This window comes from Arachis hypogaea, chromosome 14 (genome assembly GCF_003086295.3).
Source record: "Arachis hypogaea cultivar Tifrunner chromosome 14, arahy.Tifrunner.gnm2.J5K5, whole genome shotgun sequence".
Taxonomy (NCBI): Eukaryota; Viridiplantae; Streptophyta; class Magnoliopsida; order Fabales; family Fabaceae; genus Arachis; species Arachis hypogaea.
In genome coordinates this window covers 14851766-14878495 of record NC_092049.1, presented here as the reverse complement: position 1 = coordinate 14878495, position 26730 = coordinate 14851766, and the positions used below count along the sequence as shown (strand labels likewise).

The 26730-nt window shown below is 35.0% G+C and overlaps 2 protein-coding genes and 1 long non-coding RNA gene across 4 annotated transcripts; 2 read left to right on the top strand and 1 right to left on the bottom strand.

Annotated features, from left to right (window-relative positions):
• The first annotated feature begins 2509 nt into the window (after window positions 1-2509).
• LOC112741641 (ATP-citrate synthase beta chain protein 1) lies at window positions 2510-8904 on the top strand. Of its 2 annotated transcripts, XM_072213828.1 has the most exons (18): window positions 2703-2762; window positions 2985-3094; window positions 4125-4243; window positions 4355-4457; window positions 4671-4736; window positions 4826-4949; window positions 5037-5171; window positions 5978-6038; window positions 6117-6193; window positions 6303-6458; window positions 6555-6683; window positions 6828-6960; window positions 7043-7170; window positions 7369-7474; window positions 7577-7653; window positions 7800-7870; window positions 8050-8334; window positions 8600-8904. In XM_072213828.1, the coding sequence occupies exons 3-18, from the start codon at window positions 4144-4146 to the stop codon at window positions 8673-8675; spliced, it is 1827 nt and encodes a 608-aa protein (XP_072069929.1). In that variant the 5' UTR covers window positions 2703-2762; window positions 2985-3094; window positions 4125-4143; the 3' UTR covers window positions 8676-8904. The 2 variants fall into 2 exon arrangements, with proteins under 2 accessions (XP_025646459.1, XP_072069929.1); XM_025790674.3 differs by lacking the exon at window positions 2985-3094 and having other exon boundaries at window positions 2510-2762.
• Window positions 8905-16695: 7791 nt separating this feature from the next.
• Window positions 16696-20824, bottom strand: LOC112741640 (uncharacterized). Its single transcript, XR_003171547.3, has 2 exons — window positions 20388-20824; window positions 16696-17915 (listed from the first exon to the last, which is right to left on the bottom strand). It is a non-coding gene; the product is annotated as an uncharacterized lncRNA (long non-coding RNA).
• A 3598-nt stretch (window positions 20825-24422) lies between these two features.
• LOC140178493 (uncharacterized) lies at window positions 24423-26098 on the top strand. Its single transcript, XM_072215588.1, has 4 exons — window positions 24423-24575; window positions 24794-25174; window positions 25301-25511; window positions 25719-26098. The coding sequence occupies exons 1-4, from the start codon at window positions 24423-24425 to the stop codon at window positions 26096-26098; spliced, it is 1125 nt and encodes a 374-aa protein (XP_072071689.1).
• Window positions 26099-26730: the final 632 nt, after the last annotated feature.

Here is a 26730-nt window from a genome sequence, read left to right as displayed (position 1 = left end):
TATTTATTATTTTAATTAATTTTATACTTATTATTATTATTTCAGATACTAATAGACTTTTTTAATATTTTGTTTATATTATTTTATTTATAGTGTAAATAAAATATATATATATACATCTTATTTTTAATATAAATAGAATAAATAACATTATATTAATTAATAAATATTCTTATAATAATATATTTTGATAAATAAAATATTTAATTTATTTATTTAAAAAAATTTCAAAATTTTTATTATTATAATAAACTATCATAATAAAATTTTTATTATATTACTTTAATTTAATCTTTTTTTCTCTTTTTTATTTAAAAAAAAAAATAACCTCCAATCAACAATTAACACATAAAAATAATATGTTGTGTTAATTTTTTTGATAAATACCAGAGAATCTCCCTGCCAAAAAAAGCGCCCTTTATCCAAGACCAAAGGTTCAGACGTAATCCATAACAATGGTCAATGGTCAATGGGGGCGCTTATTTATTTATTGTGATATATATAGTTTGTTTTATTAGGTAGCTATTTGTTAATTCTTGGCGGTATTTTTAAAGAAATTTTAATATATAAACATTAGAAAAAAGTTTTTGTTTAAAATATAAAATTTTAATTTCATCCAAAAAATAAATCTTAGATATTTTCATATTAAGAAAATAAAAATTAGTGTAAAAATGCTATTATATTCTTCAATTATATATTTATTGTAAAAAAGATCATCTTCTTTTAAAAATAAAAAATTATTTACATTAATATGTATAATAAAACAAACGTATCCTAATTTATTCTTAAAAATGTTAAAAATAATTTACAATCATTTATGGCAGTAAATAAATTTTATAATATATGGATATAATATATATTTTAAACATAATATTACTTAAAATATATTTAAAACTTTCGTCATATATATATATATTAGTTTATTATTGATTTTGTTTTTATTAGTTTCTTGAAAACTCACACGGCCTATTTTGTTCCCCCGAGGCTAATTAGTACAATGGCACTATGATAACTGTCTTAAAGTTGAAGCCATCAGCAACAACTTTATTTGGTGTCATATACTCACAAAAACAACTAGCTTTGATTTTTATGGCTCAACATACTCTCAATTCCCTTCAATTGAAGTCAAGCAATACAGTTGCAATAATTATATATCAGCCAGCCAAACTTTCTTCCCTTTCAAGCATTAATAAAATTTAAAAAAAAAATAGGTTTAATCTTAATTAATTAGATTTTTTTATTAATTAGAAATACCTGTTATTAAAAGCTGTATTATTAGCTTCAAAACATAGGCGTGAGAGTTGATTAATGATGTCCGTTCATTGATAAAATAAAATAGATCAGGATCTTTTAAAGTGAAAAATTTATCATTTTTAAATTAAGATAATAAAATAAATATTTCATGAAAGTTAATTACAAAATTAATGATAAATTTTTTATTTTATCATTTTACCAACTTTCTATTTTAAAGGATTTAAATTCAAATAAAATAGATTGAGTTTTACTCAAATAAGGTCATTATTGACTTGAACTAATTAATTAACCTATTGTCTATAATAGAATTTCCATATACAAGGACCAAGTTGACACTTTTGTGAAAAAACATAAAATATCATAACCTTAACCAAAACGATTGTTAAAGAGTTATATATATTAACTGAATATATTGAGAAACTAAAAAATGAAAAATTATATTCTGTCATAAAAAAATTATTATATTTTCTCAATTTAGATTTTAAAATTATTTTTAATTAAGAACTACATACAGTATTTTTGTGGACAATAGTAAACTTATTTTATTTTTTTTTACAAGTATTTTGTATAATGATTATTTTTAAGTGAAAATATTTAATAAAAATAATTTTTTAAAATGATTTTAAGTATTTTTCATAAATAAAAGGTCAATGGTAGTTTTTTAAATATATAGAGATGTTTTATTCTAAAATGTTTTTTTCAAAACAGTTTCCTTATTCTTCCCCCTTCTTCATTGAAAAAAAAAATGTAAACTTGTTTGTAGGATTATACCGTAAGAGTAGGAAAAATAAAAAAACATTCCACTTCCTAATTGATACTTGTGACTAAAAGGTTATCTGGTAAAGTCAAACTTCCTGTGTTGCATAAGAAAGATGAAGGAATGCAATATTAGAAAGTAGTAGTAGATGCACGAGTAAACTTTTTGAAAATATTTTTTTTTATTATTAATTCTAAATGCTAACTTTAAACTTTAACTTCCATAAAAAAAAAACAATGCCATAATAAAAATTAGTTAATATTAACTAATTAAAATTTAGTTTTTAATAGTTATTCTTTTGTCATAGTGCATTAGTTTTTAAAGATCTGATACTATTTAATAAATTGTTACATGCATATATAAAATAGAATTTAAATTTTTAATATTTATTTAAGTAGATAAATGAGCTAAATACTTGACTAATCCAAATTAGTTTGATAATGCATTAGTTAGTAGGGTGAGATAGGGAGCTACCTAACTCCAACGCCAACCATCCAAGCCACCTTCCTTCTTTTGTAAAACGAAGAAAGAAAGACAAAGAAAAGAGAGCAAGTAAATTTTGTACAGCGAAGCCACCTACGCAACAACGCTTGCTCCCCCCAACTAACCCCATCCTCACTTGTCACGTGACACACACCCTCCCCCTTCTCCCTCACTATATAAACCCCTTCTCTCTTCTCTCCCCCGGCTTTCATTTCCAATTTCCCAACTCGCTCTCTCTTCCACTCACCTCCTCGCCCGAGTCAACCAGGTTCGCACTCGCTCTAACTAACTAACTCTAACCACCTAACTCAGCTCTTTCCCTCCTCTTCGCCACCGTAGATCTCGTTTTTTACATCCTCTTGATGTTCAATTCATGTTAATCTTCATTTCAATTTCTAGTTTCACTTAGATGATGCATTCATTTGTTCATTCTCTTTACTGTTGTTGTTTTTGTTTTATTGTATCTTGATTGCGTTGTTTGCATGATCAGTTCGAAATCTGCGGCGCATCTTCTGTATTCGTGTCGGAATTGAGAACTTTTTAGACTTTTGTTTGGTTGTTTGGAGTTCAAGTTTCGCCGATCTCGTGTGCATTCATTCGGTATTAGATTCCGATTCTGACATTGACATGTTTCGGTGTTTAGTTTTGTTTTTTGTTTTGGGCTGAGTTTGAATGCAATATGGTGAAACTAAAATGTGCTTCTTGTTTGGTTGGCGTTTGTTGTCTAAAAAGAAACTTTGGTCATTTGATGGATCTGCTTCATTGACAAGCTTCCTTTTTTGTTTTTTTCAAATTTGTAATTAATGTGATGCTGCGTTTTTTCTCTGTTGTCGTGATTGGTGAATTGTTGAGTCATGACTCATGAGTGTTAGGTGGTGTATTTGTTAGTTGATAGTCAAAACTGGTTAGTTACAGAGTAAGTGGAATGTGATCCTAGGCTACCTTGAAAAGCAATGTAAGGGATTCGGATCGTAGTCACCCCAAAGCTTCTCTTAGTATCTTACCCAAAAACCGAAAAAAAGGTTGTCTTTACTGGTGAGTGCAATCGTGAGCTTCAGTTTCCAACAATGCCTGTATTGTTGTCTTCCTTTCTTGGTTGCAGCCATTTGGAATTCCAAATTGGTTTTCAGTGTGGTTGGTGTACTCTGTTTTGTTGCATGATTAGTTATATCTTTCAGATTGGTTTTTTACTTCACCCTTTGAATCTGTTTTATATCAGACTAATGAAGTTCTGGGCCTTCACTTCTTGTTTTCTGGTTTTCCCCTTATGTGATTACTAAGATCTAGAGTTCACGTGATTGTTTATTGTGAGATGGTAATCACACAAAAGCATATCTTCTTTAATCTCCAGTCCACGTTTTGATCTCAAAGTTAGATGCTATTCTCTATATGTGATTTCAACTGGAGAACATGATAATTTTTTTAATATATTATTGTCAGTTTCTGTAATTTACATTTTAAATGAAAAAAGATATTTTTTTATCAAGATAATGGCGCCCAAACAAGCACATATTGTCAGTTTCTGTAATTTACATTTTAATTGTATGACGTTTGTTACAATAATGTACCAAACATTCCTTTATATTGCTTCTGTTGCAATATAGATTGTAATATACTAGTTTGTCATCAGATCTATCTATTTATTCATCATGGCAACCGGGCAACTATTCTCCCGAACTACACAAGCATTGTTTTACAACTACAAGCAACTGCCCATCCAGCGGATGCTTGATTTCGACTTTCTTTGTGGTATATATTGGCTCTATATCTTATTATTCATTCAGACATGCTAGAGAAAATTATAAAATGGTCTTGATATTTGTCTTATTATTAATGGAAGCTCAAATTTTCTATTCATAGGAAGGGAAACACCATCAGTAGCTGGAATAATTAATCCTGGCTCTGAGGGATTTCAGAAGCTCTTTTTTGGTCAGGAAGAAATTGCAATCCCAGTTCATGCTAGGTATGTGAATCTGTTGCTTGTCCGTCTCTTAATACAGACTGTCCTTTTCCTACTTTAAGTTTGGTTTTGAAACTGGTCATTGAGGAGTGATATTTTTTCATCATCATAACACACCAGTGAATACAAAGGAACCATCCTGTATTGTATTTGTAATGAAATTCTTGTTTGTCCAAGTGTAATGTGTTGATAGTTGAATGTTGGGTTATTTTGCAGCATTGAAGCAGCTTGTGCTGCACATCCTACTGCCGATGTCTTCATCAATTTTGCATCATTTAGAAGGTCAGTAAATAATTTACTATTACTTTGAGCCTATGGCATCTTAATTAACAGTACATGAGGACAATGAAAAAGGTTTAATTTAAATGCAGTGCTGCCGCATCGTCCATGTCTGCTTTGAAGCAACCAACAGTTAGAGTTGTTGCTATAATTGCTGAAGGAGTACCCGAATCAGACACTAAGCAGTTGATTGCGTATGCCAGGGCAAACAATAAGGTGAAAGTTGAAACGAAACTGAAACCAAAATCAACGCAACGGTTGAATAGAATAACCTGGACTCACTTTAATCTCCTGATATTATAGGTTGTTATTGGTCCAGCCACTGTCGGAGGCATTCAAGCCGGTGCATTTAAGATTGGTGACACAGCTGGAACAATTGACAATATAATTCACTGCAAGCTCTACAGGCCCGGATCTGTTGGATTTGTTTCTAAATCTGTATGTGTTACATTACCATCATCATCATCTTTCTTATATTCTTTTACTACTGTGATTATTATTTATTTATTTTAAAATAGTCTTGTCCGGGAACCCCCTCATGTATAAGGATCTCTAAGATTAGTTCAAGATGTCTTGTGCTCCTTTATTTTTACTTTTAGATGTCAAATTTGATACTTTTTTATTCTTCACTGTCTTATAACCAGAGTAAGATTCGACAAGTTGGAGCTAATTCAACTTCAAAATAGCTGTTGCACGAAATTTCATAATTATCCCATGAGATTAATACAAATTATGTGTTTTTCCTGTATATGGATCTTAACTTCATCTAATAACTCGATTAGTATAATCTCTAGGCATTCTCTTCTAACCATTTTTAGGCTTTAGTTGGTTCAGTATGTATAGATAGATGGTAAAACCACATGTAGGTGCTAGTGCAACAGCACAAATTGGAATGGACTTGTATTGCAATTCTGTGGGTTCACTCAGACACCATATTTTGGTCAGCATCTCAGTCTGATCTTTGATTTCACAGTGGAAATGATGACATTGTGATCATAACTATGGTGAAGCATAGGTTGTTAACTTGCTTAATAGCTTTTGTTAGCATTCATTGCCAGCTTTCCCCATCCTCTTTACCGTTGATAAATAATGGCAATGGTTATATCTTTATCTAAGGCAACAGTTTTACTTGAAACTGATTTTGTTTAATGTTAAGAGTACAAAGGTCTATGGAAAATCTGTGTGTTATTGCTTTTGGCTGGGTATTTGATGATTCTGAGAGAAGATAACCTTCTAAACTGCAGGGTGGAATGTCCAACGAATTATACAACACTATTGCCCGTGTATCTGATGGAATTTATGAAGGTAATACCAGGTTTATATGCTACTAATTTCAATATTTTGATGCTGGTGCTGAGTTATTTTTATTTTGTTTTGCTATAGGCATTGCCATTGGAGGAGATGTTTTCCCTGGTTCCACTCTTTCTGATCATGTTTTGCGGTTTAACAATATACCACAGGTAAAATTTTCGCTTTCAGGTTGGTGAGTTACAAAAGAGTATTTAGAAAGCGTGTATAACTGATGGGAATTAGTATACAAACCTGGAATTACATTGAACCTCACCTCAGGTTAAAATGATAGTAGTACTTGGGGAGCTTGGTGGCCGAGATGAGTATTCCCTAGTTGAAGCCCTAAAACAAGGAAAAGTAACAAAACCAGTTGTTGCCTGGGTTAGTGGAACCTGTGCAAGACTCTTCAAATCTGAAGTGCAATTTGGTCATGCTGTATGTCACTGCTCCCTTTTCTTTGACTAATTTATAAATTAAATCATTCATCAGAAGGACAGCACTCTTAATTCCATTGGCACTTTTGTGTATCAGGGAGCTAAGAGTGGTGGTGAGATGGAGTCTGCCCAAGCAAAAAATCAGGCACTACAGGATGCTGGAGCTGTTGTTCCCACTTCGTATGAAGCTTTGGAAGCTGCAATTAAAGAGACATTTGATAAATTGGTCAGTTTGCATGTATCATGAAATCTATCTTTGATTGATTATTCTACCCTCTCCTTTTCCCCATAAGTTGGCAATGCTTTAAACAAGTCTTGTTTTATTTCCGTTATTAGCTATAAATATTGTGGTTGGCTTATTATTTGGTAGGTTGAAGAAGGAAAGATCACGCCAGTGAAGGAGATTACTCCTCCACCAATCCCTGAGGACCTAAACTCTGCAATCAAGAGTGGAAAAGTCCGAGCTCCTACTCATATCATTTCCACCATTTCTGATGACAGAGGTATGTTGGGAACCACTAATGATTTTGTGGCTTAGACGCTTGAGTACAACAGAACTAAATTTTCTTCCAAAATTTTCCAAAGGTGAGGAGCCATGCTATGCTGGTGTACCCATGTCTTCCATTATCGAAAAAGGTTTTGGTGTGGGTGATGTTATCTCTCTTTTGTGGTTTAAACGCAGCCTTCCACGTTACTGTACTCAATTTATTGAGGTAGGGTTTTCAATACAGCAGAGCTATTCTTGAGTGTTTGCTCTGGCTTTCTTCTTTATGCATCTCTTGAGCCATGTTCAAGCTTTTCTTTAGGTGATTCATTGTGGTGCCAGTTCTCCATTTAGATATTTGTCGCTAAAGAACACTGTTGATAATATCTTTCTGACTTCTATCTTGCTGGTAACTTACATTGGTCAGATCTGCATCATGCTATGTGCCGACCATGGTCCCTGTGTCTCAGGTGCTCACAATACTATTGTGACAGCAAGGGCTGGAAAGGACCTAGTTTCCAGTCTTGTATCAGGTAAATACATGCCTTTCTCCATTTTGAAGCAGGCTTGGCAGGGTGACCATAGATGTTAGCAATGTCTTGATGTGGTTAGTAATTCATGAGCTTCTGAAACAGGTTTGCTTACAATTGGTCCTCGATTTGGAGGTGCCATTGATGATGCTGCTCGCTACTTCAAGGATGCTCATGATAGGGTATGATTAATAAAATTTTTAGAGGAAGGGGAATCAACATATTTCAGGGGGAGGGGGAATTTATAGACGCACCTTTACTCCTTTCTATAATACTACAACATTTGAAAAGAATCTAACATGCAGTAGTATACTTTGTGTTACCACAGGGCCTTACACCTTATGAATTTGTAGAAAATATGAAGAAGAAGGGCATTCGTGTGCCAGGAATAGGGCACAGGTATCATAATACTGTCTGTTAATTTATTAAGCAATAATTGGTTTCTCTGTAGTTGTATATAACCTGTATACTTGGCACTGGTGAGATCAAGTTGTAGAAGTAATTGTAACCTCTTGATGAGGCTTCACTTTTCTTTGAAATATATCTGAATATCTTAATTTTTGTTTTTTGTGTAAAAGGATCAAGAATCGTGACAACAAGGATAAGAGAGTTGAACTGCTACAGAAGTTTGCACGGACTCATTTTCCTTCCGTGAAATACATGGAATATGCTGTTCAAGTTGAAGCCTACACCCTTACAAAGGCAAATAATCTAGTTCTTAATGTAGACGGTGCGATTGGGTCCCTTTTCTTAGATCTTCTTGCTGGTAGTGGAATGTTCACCAAGCAAGAGATTGATGAAATTGTGGAGATCGGTTATCTGAATGGTCTCTTTGTGCTGGCACGCTCCATCGGTCTGATTGGGTGAGTTTTATTAATTTAAATATGCACATTTCTCTTCAAGAGCACAGTTTTGCGCCTTTTATGGCCCTTTTATGCACAATTCTTTTATGCACAATTGATTGAGTTCCACTTCAGTTAGCTGGTCCTCAGTCACATGCTGTCTATACCTGATTGGATGATCTTGTTTGAATCAATTGATCTATCTCAATCCAGCATCTACCCCCTAAAAATATAAAAAACACTGTGGCTTGTTCTCATTGGTTGTTCCTTAATTTTATATTTTCAGGCACACCTTTGACCAAAAGAGATTGAAGCAGCCGCTCTACCGCCACCCATGGGAGGATGTTCTCTACACAAAGTGAGTGTGTTTTTTATTGCTTAGCTGGAAGAACTTTGCCATGAGGAAGGAATTTGGGTCTGAATTATATGCTGGAGTGAATCTTTCTTTTATAGCTGTTAGACTAGTGAGTGTTGTACGATCTATTATTGGTGGCATTTCGTCTTCCATTCTTAAAGTAGTATTAAAAATTCATAAAGCAAGAACGAACTCAATTCAATTTATAATCAATTTTAAGAATTTCTCTTGATGAATCTGATCTCTCTTCTGCTGTGGCTTCAAAAGGAATTGATCATTAAGTTCCGCAATTTTGAGAACTTGAGCATTTAGTGTTTGTTTTTGGTAGCCACAATTTTTATGCCCAATTAATGGAAGGTTGGGTACTCCATAGTCCATACTCCATAGATAGACTTGAAATTTTGAATAATGTGTGGCCAATCTTCTTATCCACACCAGAGACCCTTGTGGCCTTGTCCCCTTCAGTGTTGTACCACTAATATGTACTATTCCAAGTTTGTTGTTATACATACAATATATCATTTTTCTGAACAAAATAACTTTTACCTGTTGACAATGATATTTCAACTGAAAATAAAGATAAATATTAAATTAATCACTTGCATCTCTCTCTAAATTATCTTTTTCAAGTAATGAACTAACTAATTTTCTTAGTTGGTTGATAGACAGGATATTAACTCTATGAATCAATAGACATTGCTTATCCCTTTCAAGCTTATAGTATTATCTGCACACAAAAAAACAAAGACTTGTGTTTAGGGAAACACTAATTCTATTAGTACTAGATATATTGGGAACTCTATTTATTCTTTATTCATTCACTTTTTACACCGTTAAATTTAGAAGGTAGTAGTATCCAGGACTAGGTAGATACTAATTTAATATAATGGGTTAAATACGATTTTGGTCCCTAAAACAGATGTTAAAAATTTTTTTCGTCTTCAATCTTTTTTTGCTTATAAAAAAGTTTGATTTAGAATCATCTTTTTTATCAAAATTTTAATTTTTATTTCCAAATTATTTTTAACTAAAAAATATAAAATAAAAGAAAAAAAACGGGTTAAAGGGAAAGGGGGAAGGGAATCACGTTTTGGGGGTGGAGGGAAGAAGATGGAGAAGGGAAGGGGAAGGGAATCCGGGTTAAAGGGAAAGGGGGAAGGGAATCACGTTTTGGGGGGTGGAGGGAAGAAGATGGAGAAGGGAAGGGGAAGGGAATCCGCCGCCGCTGCTCCTCGCCACCGTCGCCGCTCCTCGTCGTTCGGTCCTCGCCGCTGGATCTCGCTGCTGCTCCTCTTCCTCGTTCGACGTCGACGCTAGCAGCTCTGTGTGGGTCAACGTCGCACGCCGCTCGCCGTTTTTACTCTTCCTCCTTGCTCAGTCGTAGGTCCGCCGTTGCTCCTCATCCTCCTTGTCGGTCACTTGCCGCTGTGCTTCGGGTCCTCACCACTGTGCTTCCTAAAGTTCCAATTCTTCTATTTCTTCTGTTAATTATATTGTTGAATTTTTTTTATTTGCGAGTTTGTTGATGTTTCTGTTTCTTTTGTTGTTTTTCTTCCGATTCCATTATTCATTGTTGTTGTTCTTCTGCTTCTAGTTATTTTTTTTAATGTTTATTACATTATTTTATTATTGTTGCTTCTACTTTTGCTTCTGCTTCTAGTTAATTTTGGGGAAGAAGGGAAAAGATATTTTAGTCAAATTGATGATTTTAAAATCAAGTTAAATTTTAGGGACGAATTCGAATGCAAAAAAAAAAGTTAGAGACGAAAAAAGTTTTCAGCCCCTACCTTAAGGACCAAAATCGTACTTAACTCTCAATATTATTGATTAACAAAATTGTAATCAGATTCCACTTTTTTGGCTAATTTGTAATTTAAGAAAAACATTTGGTGAAGAGTAGAATTAAATGGAAAGTGAAGAACATGTACATTACACATGAATTGATTTTGGGACTTTTTTTTCCTTTACTAAAAAAGTAATATTCACTCTTAACTATAGTATTAGCCGCGCCGGTAAGAGGAGACATGGATTTGAAACAAGATTGTGCATATATTTTTTTTTTCTTTTGGTTTGTCTTATACTAAATTTCTTTCTCTTGAAAGTAACGAAGATCAAATTTAAGATCTGTTGGGAATAGAAAATCTATTGTGAAATCACTTACGTCAAAAGCTTAAAACCAATAAAATTAAATATATAAATCAATTTTGACAGTAATATTATAATATAGTTATTCTATTGGTTGATTGGATATTTGGTTCAATCAAATTACGAGGAGAACTCTTTACAAATTATCAGACAAGAGAGAGCAAATAAAAGTATTATTTCCACTATTTTACTAATGTAACCTTATGTGTAAACACTAACAATGTCATAGTAATGCTATAGTGATAAAAGGGTTGGCATATTAAATATTAATAATATAGTCTAAGAGAGTCATATTTTGATAATTAACTCTCAAAAAGTAATGGAAATAAAATTCTTTAGCCTTCAACCTTTAGCCAAAAGGATGCTAAATGAGGCTCTTATTAGTAGTTGTATCTAAATTTTACCAGCTGTGCTAACGACTTAACACAGATTTGGAGAGTATTCAAAATCGGTGTTATTCTGAAACTAATGCACCGAAGTCTTTTAGCCTTTATTTCAGCGTTTAAGTATCTGAATTTCTTAGCAACTATAAAAAAAACTGTGATCAAGGTAAACATCATTTTTAGCTTTTGACAATATTTCTCTCTTTATGTATTAAAATATTGTTCCATTGTATCGTCATAAACGCCTATGCTCCGATTTGTTAGATCAAACAATTACTATATGAAATTAAAAGTTATGGCTATTAATTAAGATTTAAATAAATTTTTTGTTACATTAGCAGCTGTCATATATTCCTTTTATTTATTTTTTTTCTTGCGAACATATATTCTACTTTGATTCTTACTCATTTATATCACTGTCAAGACAAAGTGCAGCCACGTGAACAACATTCTTCCATTGGCTTAAATCATCTCACACAAGAGCCCCCACCCGTCCTGTCATTTTTGCAAGCACTTTTTTCTTTTTTTTCCCACATGGCCCATCACAATTCAAGCATCTATTGGTGTTGAAAATTAATGTGACATGTTGTCTTTGAAAACTTTAAAAAGTTGATATGGCCATGGGGATTATTAAAGTTCTTTTTGTTATTATTAATTCCATATATGTGATTTCAATAAGTTATGAAAGGATTGGAGAGTTATCTCTATCTAAGACAAGCTCCACGAGGATCACTCTAATCATGTCTCACCATGATTGTTATGTGATTTTAATAGTTTTGGGACCTTGGATATGATCGCTTCACATCATGTAATATTAATAAAGGTAAACTACTTATTATATTCGAAAATCTTTATGATTAAATAATATTTCACACCATGTTTTTAATTTGTTATCTTTTGAAGTCTTTTAATAAATACTAAATGAGGAATGCTAGGGGCCAGTAATTTGGTGTTTTATAACCATTAATTGGCTATCAATAGTGTTTTTAATGGTGTGAGATTAGTGAAAAATCATTCACTTTTGTTTTGATGGTTAAGTGCTGGCCAAAAAACACAAAAATTGCTGGCCTCCTAGACTTTTTCATACTAAATTGGTACTTGAAATATTTTGACATTGACAAAATAGTACTGACTTTTGTTATTGACAAAATAGCTCTTGAAAGATTTTAAAATTGACAAAATCACTCAACCGTGAAAGGATGACGTCACAGAAAACGCTAATTCGATGATGGCAGAGAGCTCCAGCGAGGTTTCCAACGACCTTCTTCTTCGTGTTCGCTGCTTCTTCTTCTTTAACATGCCGTTGCATTCCCTTCCAACATGGCAGCTGAAGAAGAAAACCGCCATGGTACACCGCTGCACCTCGCCCGCGTTCTTCGTGTTTGCTACTTCTTCTTCTTCAACACACCGCTGTGTCCCTTTTCGCGTCCCCTTCTGCCATGGCAGTACCTCGCCGCATTCTCGTGTTTGCCGCTTCTTCTTCAACACGTTTCCGCATCCCCTCTGCCATGGCAGCACCTTGCCGCTGCGTCCCCTTCTACCATGGCAAAGAAGAAGCGTCCCCTCCGCCATGGTAGTACCTCGCCGCTGCATCCCCTTCCGTCAACGTTGCTGGAGCTCTCTGTCATCATTGGAGCTCTCTTCCAATGACCACATCAACATTTTTGTTCACTGTGACATCATCTTTTTAATAGTTGGGTGATTTTGTCAAATTTTAAAATCTTTTAAGAACTATTATATCAACAACAAAAATTATGTACCATTTTATCAGTACAAAATTTTTCAAATACCAATTTAATATTTATCTCAATAAAAAAATTGATTATTTTAATATGTAAAATTGTAACTTATCTCGATCTTTTATTATAATTTTTTTCAAACTTTGAGCATATTGGCAAACTTGTCCTTAATTATCATTTGATCAATCTAAAATTTTTCAAGAAGTTAACATGTGTATATAAATTAAATATATCTATATTTTTTTATATTAATAATGGTCATTATTTATTAACGTCTCTATATAATTGAGTTGAGTGTGCTTTTATGTTTCAACTCCGTCATGGTGTGTGTTCTTAACTTCTTATAGTTATCACTAAAGTAATGCTCTAAAAAATTGATGGGCTGATAAAAAGTTTTTTTTTAAGGATAAGAATGATAAAAACGTCTTTAAAAGATCTAAAAACTAATTGAAATAATTAAAAAGATCATTTTAATTAATTTGAGTTGATCGAGTGATTAACTCACTCGTTCACTTAAGCAGATGTTGGGATTTAAATTTCATATTTTGCATGCAGTAACTCCTTGACCAACAGACAAACCCTTAATAGAGCTCAGAATTTACGACAAATTAATTTTTAACCTGTCAAATTGGGAGTTACCGTAAACAACAAAAAATATCATTTTCAAGTAATAAAAAGCTATTGTATTAACAAATAATTTATTTATTTGGCCTAAATTTTTGCAAAATTATTTAGATAATTATTTAAAATATATATATACAAGATAATGTAAAATTTAATATTCAGATTTTTTAATTGTATTAACAAATAATTTATTTATTTGGCCAAAATTTTTGTAAAAATATTTAGATAATTATTTTAAAAATACATATACAAGATAATGTAAAATTTAATATTCTGATTTTTTTAATTTTTTTTAAAAAACCTCATAATCTAAAAAGATAAAAAAGTATTAATTTTGTGAAAATTTACTATAATTTTTAAATTACAAATATCACATGTTTTTATAATATTTATATGAATGACCAATTAACAATACAGGAAAAAAGTAATTAATCCTCTCTTGCCAACCAAAGGAGCTCTCCTAGGATTTGGAAAGTGTAGTGCTTTTCTTTGTCCGTACTATATCGTGTTTTTTAGTCCGTTTAAGATCGTAGTTCCAGTCTCTTTTGTGAAAGTAAAAATTGTTCAATTCAGTATCTTGGAAACAACAATGGCTAGTGAAGATGATACAATACAAACAAAGACTAATAAAATAGTTGAAGAGAAAGATCTGATAGTGTACGAAGATAGAGATATTTTAAAAGGCATACAGAACTGCCTCACCAGTATTATTAGAAAGCTCCATACCAACAAGCACATCAATTTAATGTGGGTCCAAACGACTTTGGCAAGCATATGGAAGAACCCCGAATGCTTTAAGATGAGGGAGATTAAACTAAAACTGTACCAATTTTTTTTCAAAAAGAATACAGATCTGGAGAGAGACCTAAAAGGTAATCCCTAGCACTTTAGGAACGCCTGGCTTATTGTAAAAGATGGAAAAGAGGTGATGAAGTTCTTGAGAAGGGGTTAGACAGAACTGAAATAAAAATACAGATCTGGGGCTTACCGGAACACTACAAAACACCAACCTTAGAGAAAAAGATAGCATCAAGCATGGGTGAAGTGATCGAATGCGCGATTTTTGAAGTTGGGAAGGAACAAACAAGATTCATCAAATGCACAGTAAAGATACAAATATAGGCTCCTTTCAAAAAAGGGATAAATGTGGGTAGCAAGGAGGATGGACTAACCTGGGTGAATTTCAGGTATGAAAATATACCTTCTTTTTATTACTACTATGGTAAGATAGGACATGATGAAAAAAACTGTGAAAAAGCTACAAAAAAGGAAGAAAGTGAAAAAGAAAAATCAAAGTTGTTAGGGTCATAGATTAAAGCAGAAGTAGTGGAAAAAAAATGGAGCAAGTAGAGAAAAAGAACAAACCAGACAATAGAAAAGAAGAAGAAGAGAGAGAAAAATTAAAAAAAAAATTAACTGAGAAACTCATGGTCAAACTAGCTTGCCTGACAGTGACCGACACCATGGTGTTGGACGCTGGAGAAGGTGTGAGACAAGGCTCTGTGTCAAAACTTCTAGAAGCAACTCTCCAACAGAGGGAGTTGGAGGAAGTTGACAAAAAGGGACAAAACAACCATGGAGTTTTAACAAATCCTAATAAGGAGAAGGAGGGAAGGAGAGAGAGGGAGAAAAAAGAAGTTGCAGGTAAGGAGAGCCCAGAAAATAGAACAACAATAGAAGTAAAAAAGGAGGACGAAAAGCAGAAAAAAAAGAGTAAAGAGGAGTCAAATACTCTTGTAGAGAACACTAACAAAGAGACAAATGACAATGGAGGAATAGGAAGGAAATGAAAGAGACAAGCTCAGGATGCAACAAACAACAAAGAAAATATGATAGACAAAAACCAATCGGGACAGAAGAGAAAAAACAAGGCGGAGAGTGATGAGAAGATAGAGGAAACATAACCAAACCCAAAGAAGCTAGCTATATCACATAGTGTTGTAACAGTGGAGGCTGCTGGGCAACCCTGCCGAGAACAATGAAAATACCCAGTTGGAATTGCCGTGGATTTGGGAACCCATGGGCAATGAGAGCTTTAAATAAGCTCATAAAGCAAAAAGGACCCAACCTTATTTTTTTTATGGAAACAAGAAAAAAAAAGCTATTGAAATGATGAGGTTGAGATACAGAAGCGGTCTCCAAAATGTAATTGGCATGCATTGCAATGGAGAGGGGAGGTAAAGAGGAGGGGGATTAGCTTGCATGTGGGACAATACAATTGAAGTTGAAGTGATATCAATGTCTCTTAACCATATGGATATGAAAATTATTCTAAAAGACAACAACCAAGTATGAAGGGTGATAGCAAGGATTTATACCGGTTCGGAAATCCACAAAATAGTTCCGTTGTTAGTATAGTCCAAACCAATAGACAATCCTCGAATCAAATTAAATTTGGTTTTGTCACAAGTAACAAATTCCAATGAAAATTAACCGAAGTATTTAGACTCCGGGTCGTCTCACAAGGAATTGCAATGAAGTGGTCAATTATTGGCTATGAAGGGGTAAAAGGGATTTTGATTGATAAGAGGGCGAGAAATTAAATGTGCAAGAAAGTAAATCAAGCAAATAACTAAAGAAAGCAAGTAATAAGGAGAGACATTCATGACAAGGTTTGAGATCATAGGCTTTCTATCCTAGTCATACAATGATTAATTCATCTTATTTAGTCAACTCCAACAAATGGAAGAAGGTATCATGTTATCTTCACATAGGGAGAATGTCAAACAAGACTAATCAATCATATCATAATAATTAACAAGAATTTATCTCATTTCGTCATCTCCAACATTAGAAGAAGGTATAAGTTATCTTCCATGAGAGAAAGTCAAACAAGACTAGTTAATCTCAAATCAAAAATCCTAATCAACTCACTAATTGAATTAGCAAAAGATTAGCGTTATTAAAAATGATATTAACTAACAACTCTAGATCACCAACATAAGTTGGATTTTCATGACTCAAGATTGCCTAATTACTCTTTCCAAGCCAAGAATGCTCAAAATCTACTCTAACATCCAACCAAGCATTTTATCAAACACTTGGAAGGCATAAAAGGAAAGCATAATAAATGACAAGAAATAGTAAAATCTATCAACTACCAATTGCAAGAAAAATAAATCAACAATTCAAATCATCAATTAAAAGAGCATCAATATTAAATTTTATTAAAAGAGATCTAAATCCAACATAAACATCCATGAACATAAAAGAGAGCAAAAAAGGGAAATTAACATCATAAACTAAGAGAACGAAAGAATAGAAGGAACAAGAAATCATAAAAAAAACAAGATGAAAAGATGAGATTGAATCTAGATCTAAAAGAGATTAACCTAACCTAATTTTAGAGAGAAGGGAGAGCTTATCTCTCTAGAATTCTACCCTAAAACATGATGAAAAACTAAACTATAACTACTTGGTTCATTCCCCTCCAATCCTTGGGTTTAATAGCATCAGAAATGAGTTGGATTGGGCCCAAAATGCTTCAAAAATCGTTGGGGGCGATTTCACTTTAGTGGGCCACAAGCAGCATCGGCGCGCACGCGTACATGGCGCCTGTGCGCCCCTGAACGTGAAGCAACATACGGCAAATTTTATATCAATTCGAAGCCCCGGATGTTATATTTCCAACGCAACTAGAACCGCCTCATTTGGATCTCTGTAGATCAAGTTATGGTCGATTGAGTGCCAGGAGGTCAGGCTTGACAGCTTTACGGTTCCTTCATTTCTTCATAAGTTCTCCCACTTTGCATGCTTTTCTCCCCACTTCTTCCATCCAATACTTGTCTTATGAACCTGAAATCACTCAACAAATATGTCAAGGCATCGAATGGAATTAAAGTGGATTAAATTTAGCTATTTTAAGGCCTAAAAAGCATGTTTTCACATTTAAGCACAAATCAAGGGAGAATTGCAAAATCATGCTATTTCATTGAATAAATGTGAGAAAAGGTGATAAAATCCCCCCAAATTAAGCACAAGATAAACCACAAAATCAGGGTTTATCAAAGGGCAACCGAATTCTATGAAAAACCAGAGAGCCAGAATAAAGTAGAAAGTTGGGACCTAATCAATAATTTGGGCAGATCAAATCAAGGGTTATGGCTAATCTTTGGGGACTTTAATCAGGTGCTGAAATAGCAGAAAAAGCTAGGTGAGAATCCAGTCACCTTATCACAAATAAAGAAGTTTCATGAAACAATTCAAAGGAATGACTTGCAGGACCTTGGCTTCAAAGGTCACCCATGTACTTGGACAAATAGACAGGGAGGGGACAACAACATCCAAGAAAGACTCGACAGAGCCCTAGCAACATTGGAGTGGAAGGAGGCATATCTTAGAACCCATGTACAACACCTAAGCAAGTATAAATCTGATCATTACCCTTTGTTAATTAACTTAGTGGGAGAATCAAAGAGAAATAGCAAAAAAATTTTAAATTCAGATTTGAAAAAATGTGGTTAACAAACAAAGAGTGTAACAAAATAGTGGAAGAAAGCTAGCATAGAAGGTCAAGGAGCATTAGAGAAAAATTGACTTGGTGTGCTGAAGAGCTACATAGTTAGAGGCAAGAAACCTTTGATGTAGTCCCAAAAAAAATTAGAGAATTACAAAAGGAAATAGAACATCTGAATGTAGCACCTCAAATTGAAGAAGTAATAAAGAAGACTAAATGGAAAAGGCAAAACTTGATGAACTGTTGAAGATAGAAGAAATCTAATGGAGCAAAAGATCAATGGCCAATTGGTTAAAAGATGGTGATAAAAACACCAAATTCTTTCACCATAAAGCTTCATAAAGGAGAATGAGGAATTGGGTGAAATCCATTGCGGACGATAGGGGGTGAAGCATGAGGAGGAGGAGAAAATTGAATGGGTGATGAGAAATTTCTTTGAAAAACTATTCACATCCGAGGAGACCATAGATGTGAAAGAAACGGTGGAGGTGGTCAGAGGAAGAATAAATGAGGAAAGGTTTGCGGTCCTCAATGATGATTTTACCAAAGAAGTGATCCAAGCCCTCCAACAAATGCACCTGAACAAGGCACCAGAACTGGACTGGCGCTTTTCTACCAAAAGATGTGAAAAGTACTCGGCAATGAAGTGACCAAAATTGTTCTCAGAATTCTAAATGATGGGGTTGATCCCGAACCGTTGAACTATACCTACATATGCATGATCCCAAAGGTAAACAAGCCCAGGCACACAAGGGAGTTCAGGCCAATATTCCTATGTAATGTAATTCTTAAGTTAGCAATAAAGACTCTAGCAAATAGGCTGAAAATCATTCTTCCTGAGGTAATTGGTGAAAATAAAAGCGCTTTCGTCCCGACGAAGATTGATAATAAACAATGGCCTTAGTGTTTTTGATGTCTTTCACTATATGAAGAAGAAGACAATAGGAGGCAAAGGATATGTGGGAATGAAGCTAGATATGGAGAAGGCATACGATAGAGTAGAGTGGGACTTTTTGAAAGAGGTTCTAAGCACAATGGGCTTTCCAGAACGGTGGGTTCGAGTAATCTGGAATTGCGTGACTGCGACATCATTCTCTATTCTTTTAAATGGAGTCTCTAGTAAAATTTTTCATCCTATCCGAGGGCTGAGACAGGGGGACCCCCTATCCCCCTATCTTTTCATCTTGTGTGCAGAGGTTCTATCCGGAACACTGATTAAGGCACAGAACAGCAGAGCTATCCAAGGAATAAAGATTGCGAAGAACAGTCCAGAGATAAATCATCTGTTTTTTGCAGATGATAGTATCTTTTTTACTAGAACATCAGATCAGGCAATCCAATCAGTCAAAGAGGCTCTTATTTCTTACCAAAACGCATTTGGACAGTGCATTAACTTTGATAAATCTAAGTTATCTTTTAGCCGAAACGTGCTACCTAACAGAAAAGATGCCATTAAGGACATGCTAGGTATTAAGGCAGTAGAAAGACACTCGAAGTATCTTGGATTTCCAACCTTCGTGGGAAGATCCAAGAAACAAGTTTTTGACTATGTTCAGGACAGAGTGTGGAAGAAATTGAAGGGGTAGAAAGAAAAGGTGCTCTTGAGGGTAAGAAAGGAAACACCAATAAAAGCAGTCACTCAAACCATTCCCACTTACATAATGGGATGTTTCAAGCTGCCAATGAGCTTATGCCAACATATAGAAATGATGATAAATATGTTTTACTGGGAATCTAATAATGGAGAAAGAAGAATTCACTAGGTAAGATGGAATAAATTATGTTAGTCAAAACAGAATGGAGGCCTTGATTCAAAGACATGAAAGCTTTTAATACAGCTCTTTTGGCAAAATAGGGACGGAGATTGATTAAAAATCCAGAGTCTTTGGCGGAAAGAACAATGAAAAACAAATATTTCAATAGAAAAGAGTTCCTTAATTCATATGTGGGCTTTGCACCAAGCTATACATGGAGAAGCATTTGGCAAGCTAAACATGTCCTAGAAAAGGAAGGATAGCAGAGGATTGGAAATGGCAGGAGAGCAAGAATCTGGAGGGACCCTTGGTTACCTAAACAGAATGGATCAAAATCATGGAGCCTCCCAGTTATTTTGAATCCATAATCAACAATGGCAGAGCTCATTCAAAACGAAAGAAAAATATGGAACACGGAACTTATCAGGAGGATCTTTCTACCCTTTGAAGCCCAACAAGTATTAGATATCACGATTCCAATATCAGAATAAAAGATAGCTTTACTTGGAAGAGAACAAGAGATGGAAAGTTCAGTGTCAAAACAGCATACCATGCAATTAAAGAACTAGATCAAAACCAGTCCAACAATCAAAATAACAAGGAAAGTGAAGAAAATACTTGGAAGAATATTTGAAAAATTCAAGCTCCACCAAGGGTGCTCAATTTCATATGGCAATTGATCTATAACTCCCTCCCAACGAAGCTGAACTTGAAGCGAAGAGGAATTAATGTTGCTTCCAGTTGTCCAAGATGCGGAGAAGAAGACGAATCAGAAGCCCATGTGGTGAGGGACTATTGGTATGCAAGAAAATTCTGGTTTGCGTCGCCTCTAACACTAAGAAATGAACCTACAAAAAATCAAGGGCTGAAAAATTGGATGTTTAATTTATTAGAAAAGTTAGATGAGAAAAGGAAAGCCATGTTTTGTGTGCTGTTCAACCAACTTTGGCGATCCCGCAACGTGCAGGTATTCGAAGGAACAAATGCAACAATTGAAGAGGAGATTGAGTGTGTGATGAAGGACTTTGAAGATTTTCTGAAGGTAAACTCAAGAAATAAGAAATTAAGGGTAGTTGACTCTTTATTGACTCAATTAAGAGAGACTTGAGAGGTGCCACCAACCAGAATTGTTAAAATTAATGTTGATGCATCCATATCAAGAGATGTGCATGGAGGTGTGGGTGTAATTGCAAGGGATGAGATGGGTTTAATCTTGGGGGCAGCTAGTTGGGTCATACCTTTTCACTTAGAGACCCATGAGGCTGAGGCATATGCAGCCTATTTGGGAGCAGAATTTGCTAAACATTGTTGTTTCAATGAAGTAATCATAGAAAGTGATAGCTATGAAGTAGTGAAAGCTCTTAAACAAGAAAAGTCAATAGAATCTTATTTTGGAACATTCATTGCTGACACATTAGCAATATTAAGAGGACTTAGATTATTTTTCTTTAGTCATGTCAAGAGAAATAGAAATAGAGTGGCTCATGAACTAGCTAAGATGGCTTTTATCAGTCTAAATTTTATGTGGATGAAAGAGGCACCAAACCATATACAAAATCTAGCCATGTTGGATATTTTACCACCAATGGATTGAATCAAAACTCTTTTTTTTCTAAAAAAAAAAAAAAACAATACAGAAAGGGTAGACCGATAAAAACCTAAACTCCATATCTATTTAACATCTTAAAACTTTCCTCACATGTTTTTCATAGTAGGAATAATTTTTTGTGATAATTTACCTATATTTATTTTTATGTGAAGTTAATAGATAAAAATTATTAACTAATTTGACATATTTAACTAAATTATTATCTAATAATTTTTAACTATCAACTTCATATAAAAATAATTATATATAAGTTTCTAATATAATTTCTGGCCATCCCAATTTCATGGATATATAACTCATTGATCTTGATGAAAATTATTGTATTCAATAAAAATTACATCATATTTAGTATATTAAGATAAATAAAATTAATATTTTTTAATTATCTCATATAATAACACATTACAAATTAAGTCAAAACGCTAAATCATTAAATATTGATTAAATAATGTAATATAATTTTTAAAATAAAATAAATATTTTGACGTTACACAATTTTAATTTGAAATACATTTTAAACATGTATTATATCATAAAAGAAAATATTGTTACAAACAATAACTTCATTTAAAATACTTAATAATTGCTAACTAGTTATAGTACAAATGATATAATCTCTTTATACTCATCTAGAAGTTGAAAGTTCGAGTTTCATTCCTAACTTAAAAAAAAAACAAGTTAAGGGATAGTAAAAAGCTTAGAATACTATTTTTTCTTCTCGCAAAAGTTACCTTAGAATTTAGAGTCAAAAGCTTTAATGTGAGTTCAATTTCCATTACTACTTTTTCTTTTTGCACAATTTATCTACAACAATTCTAAGCAATCATACATGACACATTATTTGACTAAAAAAAATCAAGAGTGCCTATTAGGGCATTTTGGTGCTCTGCTAAGGTTACATTGTGCTTCTTAGGGTTGCTGCTACACGACAAATTCACACCAAATCAATCACCAATCATTGATATGCAACATGGATGACCTGCGAAGAGACCCTGATGTATAGAACAATGATAGTGGGGGAGATGAGGCGGATATAGTAGTACTAGAAGAGACAGATATCTCTCATGGTGTAAAGGCATGCACAAAGAGCTTAACAGGTCGAATTTTTTTGGTACAAAAATTATCGGCAGGTACTATGGAGAATGCTCTGTCTACAATCTGAGATAAACCAACAGGGTTCAGAGTAGTCAATCAGGGGAATAACTAGTTTCGGTTCTTCTTTGATAAAGAGAAAGATGTGCGGCGTATTGAGAAAGGATCCCCCTGGCTATTCAAGGATTACATCCTCCATGTGCGACAATGGACTGACACAAAAAATTCTGAACATAATACAGATTCAAAATTCTCCATTTTGGTGCAATTTTAGTGTTTCTGAATGCTATAAGACGTTGGAAGCTGGGCAAAAACTTGGAGAAAAATTGGGAGAACTCCTGGAGATAGGAATATTTGAAGTCAGAGGTAAAGAATCTCGGATACATAGAGATAAAATCATGCTTGATGGGGATAAAGCAGTGAAGGATAGTCTCAGGGTGAAAGGATCGAACCAACGACTGGTGGAGGTGGGGCTGAGGTATGAACACATTGGGACCTTTTGTACGTACAGCGCTCACATTGGGCATAGTGCGAGGGTATGCAATGTTCTATTAGAGGATGCAGTCACAAACAAACTGAACTAAGACTTGGTGGGAGAATGGTTGAAAGCTGACCAAGTTGGAAGAAGGGTGGATGTACGGGAGAAAGATCATCAGGGCAATAATAAACAACATATGCATTCAGCACCAGAACCAGCAAAGAAACCAGTCCCATCATGGCTACTTGATGGCTTTGCAAAACTTGAAGTTAATAACCAGGAGCAGCAAAGTAGCAGTCTTAATACAAGTAGCAGCACTAATCTAATGGGAGAAATTAGGGGCAACCGAGAGACCATAGTGAAGAACGTACGCGTGGATCCACCGGTTCTTGAAGACATTACCTCTGCTACGAACATAGAATTGAGGAGTCCAGATTTTCCTGTTCAAATGGTAGAACCAAAGAAGCCAATGAAACTGAAACAAAAGGCCTGTTAGGGTAGCAGTGAAGTAATACCAATCATTGGAGGCAAATGGAATTTGGAAAGGAAAGAAAACAATGGGAGCCACAAGCAAATATGCCTAGAGGACATGCTCATGGAGAATGCAAAGGTGGGGGGATGCCAGCCTCAAAATGGCACCCGAGAAGCCATAAAAATTTTAATGTGGAACTGTCGGGGTTTGGGGAGACCCTTGACAGTCCACAATCTTAAAGGGATCGTTCGATCCCACTCCCCCGAGATTGTATTTTTGTGCGAGACAAAAAACCCTTCTCGAAGTGTGAAGCAAAAGTTGAAAGGATGTGGATTCAAAGACTGGAGTCTAGTCAACCCGGAAGGAACAGTAGGAGGATTGGTAATAGCATGGAAGGAAGGTTTGGAGGTAACAGACTAGCAGTTATCAAATCTACTCATTTTTTCATTGTTGTCACCGTTAAAGATGAGGTTACAAATCATGATTGGTGTTTGCTTGGGGTTCATTTAAGTACTAACAACCAGATTCGATCACAGCAATTTGTGGAGTTATCATTAATATTACAGCAGGTTTATGAGAAAGTTGCAATCATCGGAGACTTCAATGCCATCACAAACCAGCGTGAAAAAAAGGCAGAAATGAGAAATCCCCAGCTTCCATGGCATGTTTTAATAACTTCCTTAATGACTGTGAACTGGTGAACATTGATATGATTGGTAGGCCGTTTACATGGACAAACAGAAGAACAGGATGAGACCTTATCCAGGAGAGACTTGATAGAGTGCTCGCTGAAAATGGGTGGTTGCAGAAATACCAAAATCCAGCTGTTATGAGACTTTCTGAATCTGGTTCAGATCATGCACCACTACTCCTAGACACAAACCCGAGGCATGAACAGTCTAAATGATGATTCAAACTCTAGGAGCGATGGTGTGCGGTTCCGGATGTTAGGAATATTATTCAGGATACGTGGAAAGACGAAGTGGGGGGGGGGGTTCACCTATGTATAGCTTAGCCCAAAAAGTCAAGAAATGCAGGCACAGACTTGTAGCATGGAAGACCAGGAGCAGGTCAAATTCTAATGTGAAAATTGATGAGCTTCTCCAGCAAATTGAGGGATTGCGAGCCATAGGAACACACTGTGGTGAGGAGCTGGTCGGTTGGAGCGTAGTTTGGAGATAGCTTACCACGATGAGGAAATGTATTGGAAGGAAAAGTCTAGAGTTAAATGGCTTCAGGCAGGGGATCAGAACACGAAATTTTTTCACCAGAAGTTTAAGAATCGAGCTCGCTGGAATCGGATATGGAGACTGTTTGGTGAGAATGGGGATGTTGCGACCACAAATGCTGACATTACAAAAGTGGCTGAATAGTATTTCAAGAATGTATTCACCTCCACTTGCCATACAAATCCAACACCGTTCTTTGCTGATTTTGAGTCTAAGGTCACAGCTGCCATGAATCAACGGCTCTGTAAACCAGTTTCTAGGGAGGAAGTCAAGAGAGCAACATTCAGCATCCACCCTCAGAGTGTCCTAGGTGAAGATGGCATGACGGCGAAATTCTTTCAGTGTTACTGGGATACTGTTAATGAAGATGTCTTTCGAGCTGTGCGGAGCTTCTTCGCAGGGGGGATTCTTAAGGGATTTAACCACACTCAGATATGTCTTATTTCGAAGGTTTCAGATGCTAGCAGTATGACTCAGATTCGGCTTATCATTTTATCCACGGTTATCTATAAAATCATGTCAAAGGTAATTCTTCATAGACTCTAACCTATTATGAACAACTTGATTAGTTAGTCTTAGAGTGCATTCATTAAAGGGAGGCTTATTTCGGATAATATCTTTATTGCTCATGAGTACATGCATTATCTTAAGAACAAGAGGCAATGGCTTGAGTATGAAATGGCGGTTAAGCTGGACATGAGTAAGGCTTATGACAGAGTTGAGTGGGCCTATTTGTGGTTCATCATGGAAAAACTGGGCTTTGAAGAGAGATGGATAGGATGGATCCAGGAGTTAGTCACTAATGTTTCTTATTCCATCAATGTGGAAGGTCAACCTTTTGGTTATTTCAAACCAAATAGAGGTATCCGACAAGGAGACCCTCTATCACCATACCTATTTCTTTTCTGCGCTGAAGGATTATCCTTTATGCTATACAAGGCGGAGCAAAACAAACTAATTTAAAAAGTTCAGATTAACAGGAGGTGCCCTCGCGTCAGCCATTTGTTATTTGCAGACGATTCATTACTTTTTAGCTAGGCTACGGTTCTAAACTGTGAGAGAATTCTAGATCTATGGGAGCATTACCGAAGTTGCAGCGACCAGCAGGTCAATCTGAGCAAGTCAGCAATTTTTTTCAGTCACAGCACCCCAATGGAGACTCGGCGTCAGTTGGCTAATGCTCTCCACATTGACCACATTGGGATACAAGATAAATATCTTGAGCTTCTAACTGTGGTTAATAAATCCAAGCGGTCTACATTCAACCTGATTAAAGAAAAGGTCCGAAAAAAAGTCCAGCATTGGAAGCGCAACCTCCTCTCGGCGGGTGGAAGACATGTTTTAATTAAGGCTATAGGAGAGGCTATACCAATTTATTCTCTGTCTTGTTTTCGATTGCCGAATTCTCTGATTATGGAGATTCACCATATCTTGGCTCAATTTTGGTGAGGTCAAAAGGGGGAAGAACGTAAGTTGTAATGGGTTAGTTGGGATACTACGACACGACCTAAGAGTGAGGGAGGACTGGGACTAAAAGACCTCAGAGCCCAAAATCTTGCTCTCTTAGGAAAATAATGCTAGCAATTAATTACTCATCCTAATTCACTCCTAGCTAGAATCCTCAAAAGTAGGTACTTTAAATACTCCGATGTAATGAAAGCAGAGATTGGAGTATTACCTTCTTGGGGATGGAGAAGTGTCCTTGAAGGCAGGACAATAGTGGAGAAAGGACTGCAATGAAAAATTGGCACTGGAGAGGACATCCAGATTGTTGGTGAGCCATGGCTTCCTCTGCCATACCCATGTACATTACCTCCGGCAGTGTACCTACAAAACACAATATTACCAGTGTTCAGAGTGAAGGATTTAATAAACCAAGATCAGAGAAGTTGGAACCAACAACTCATCCAAGAGATTTTTTCTGTGGATATCAGTAATCGAATACTAACAATCCAATTGGGGAAAAATGAAAACAAGCTACATTGGGATATAAGCAATACGCACCAATATTCTGTTGCATCAGGGTACAAAGTCGCTTATTATTTCTTCCACAGCTTAATCGAAAGCTGCCTAGACTACTT

Bases quoted from the DNA above. Each gene is read 5' to 3' on its own strand.
- LOC112741641 (XM_025790674.3), top strand. From the start codon at position 4,144: ATGGCAACCGGGCAACTATTCTCCCGAACTACACAAGCATTGTTTTAC. The intron at 4,458-4,670 runs GTATGTGAATCT...GTTATTTTGCAG, and splicing joins GCAATCCCAGTTCATGCTAG to CATTGAAGCAGCTTGTGCTG. The intron at 6,039-6,116 runs GTAATACCAGGT...GTTTTGCTATAG, and splicing joins ATCTGATGGAATTTATGAAG to GCATTGCCATTGGAGGAGAT.
- LOC140178493 (XM_072215588.1), top strand. From the start codon at position 24,423: ATGTATAGCTTAGCCCAAAAAGTCAAGAAATGCAGGCACAGACTTGTA. The intron at 24,576-24,793 runs GTCGGTTGGAGC...GTGGCTGAATAG, and splicing joins CACACTGTGGTGAGGAGCTG to TATTTCAAGAATGTATTCAC. The intron at 25,175-25,300 runs GTAATTCTTCAT...CATTATCTTAAG, and splicing joins TCTATAAAATCATGTCAAAG to AACAAGAGGCAATGGCTTGA.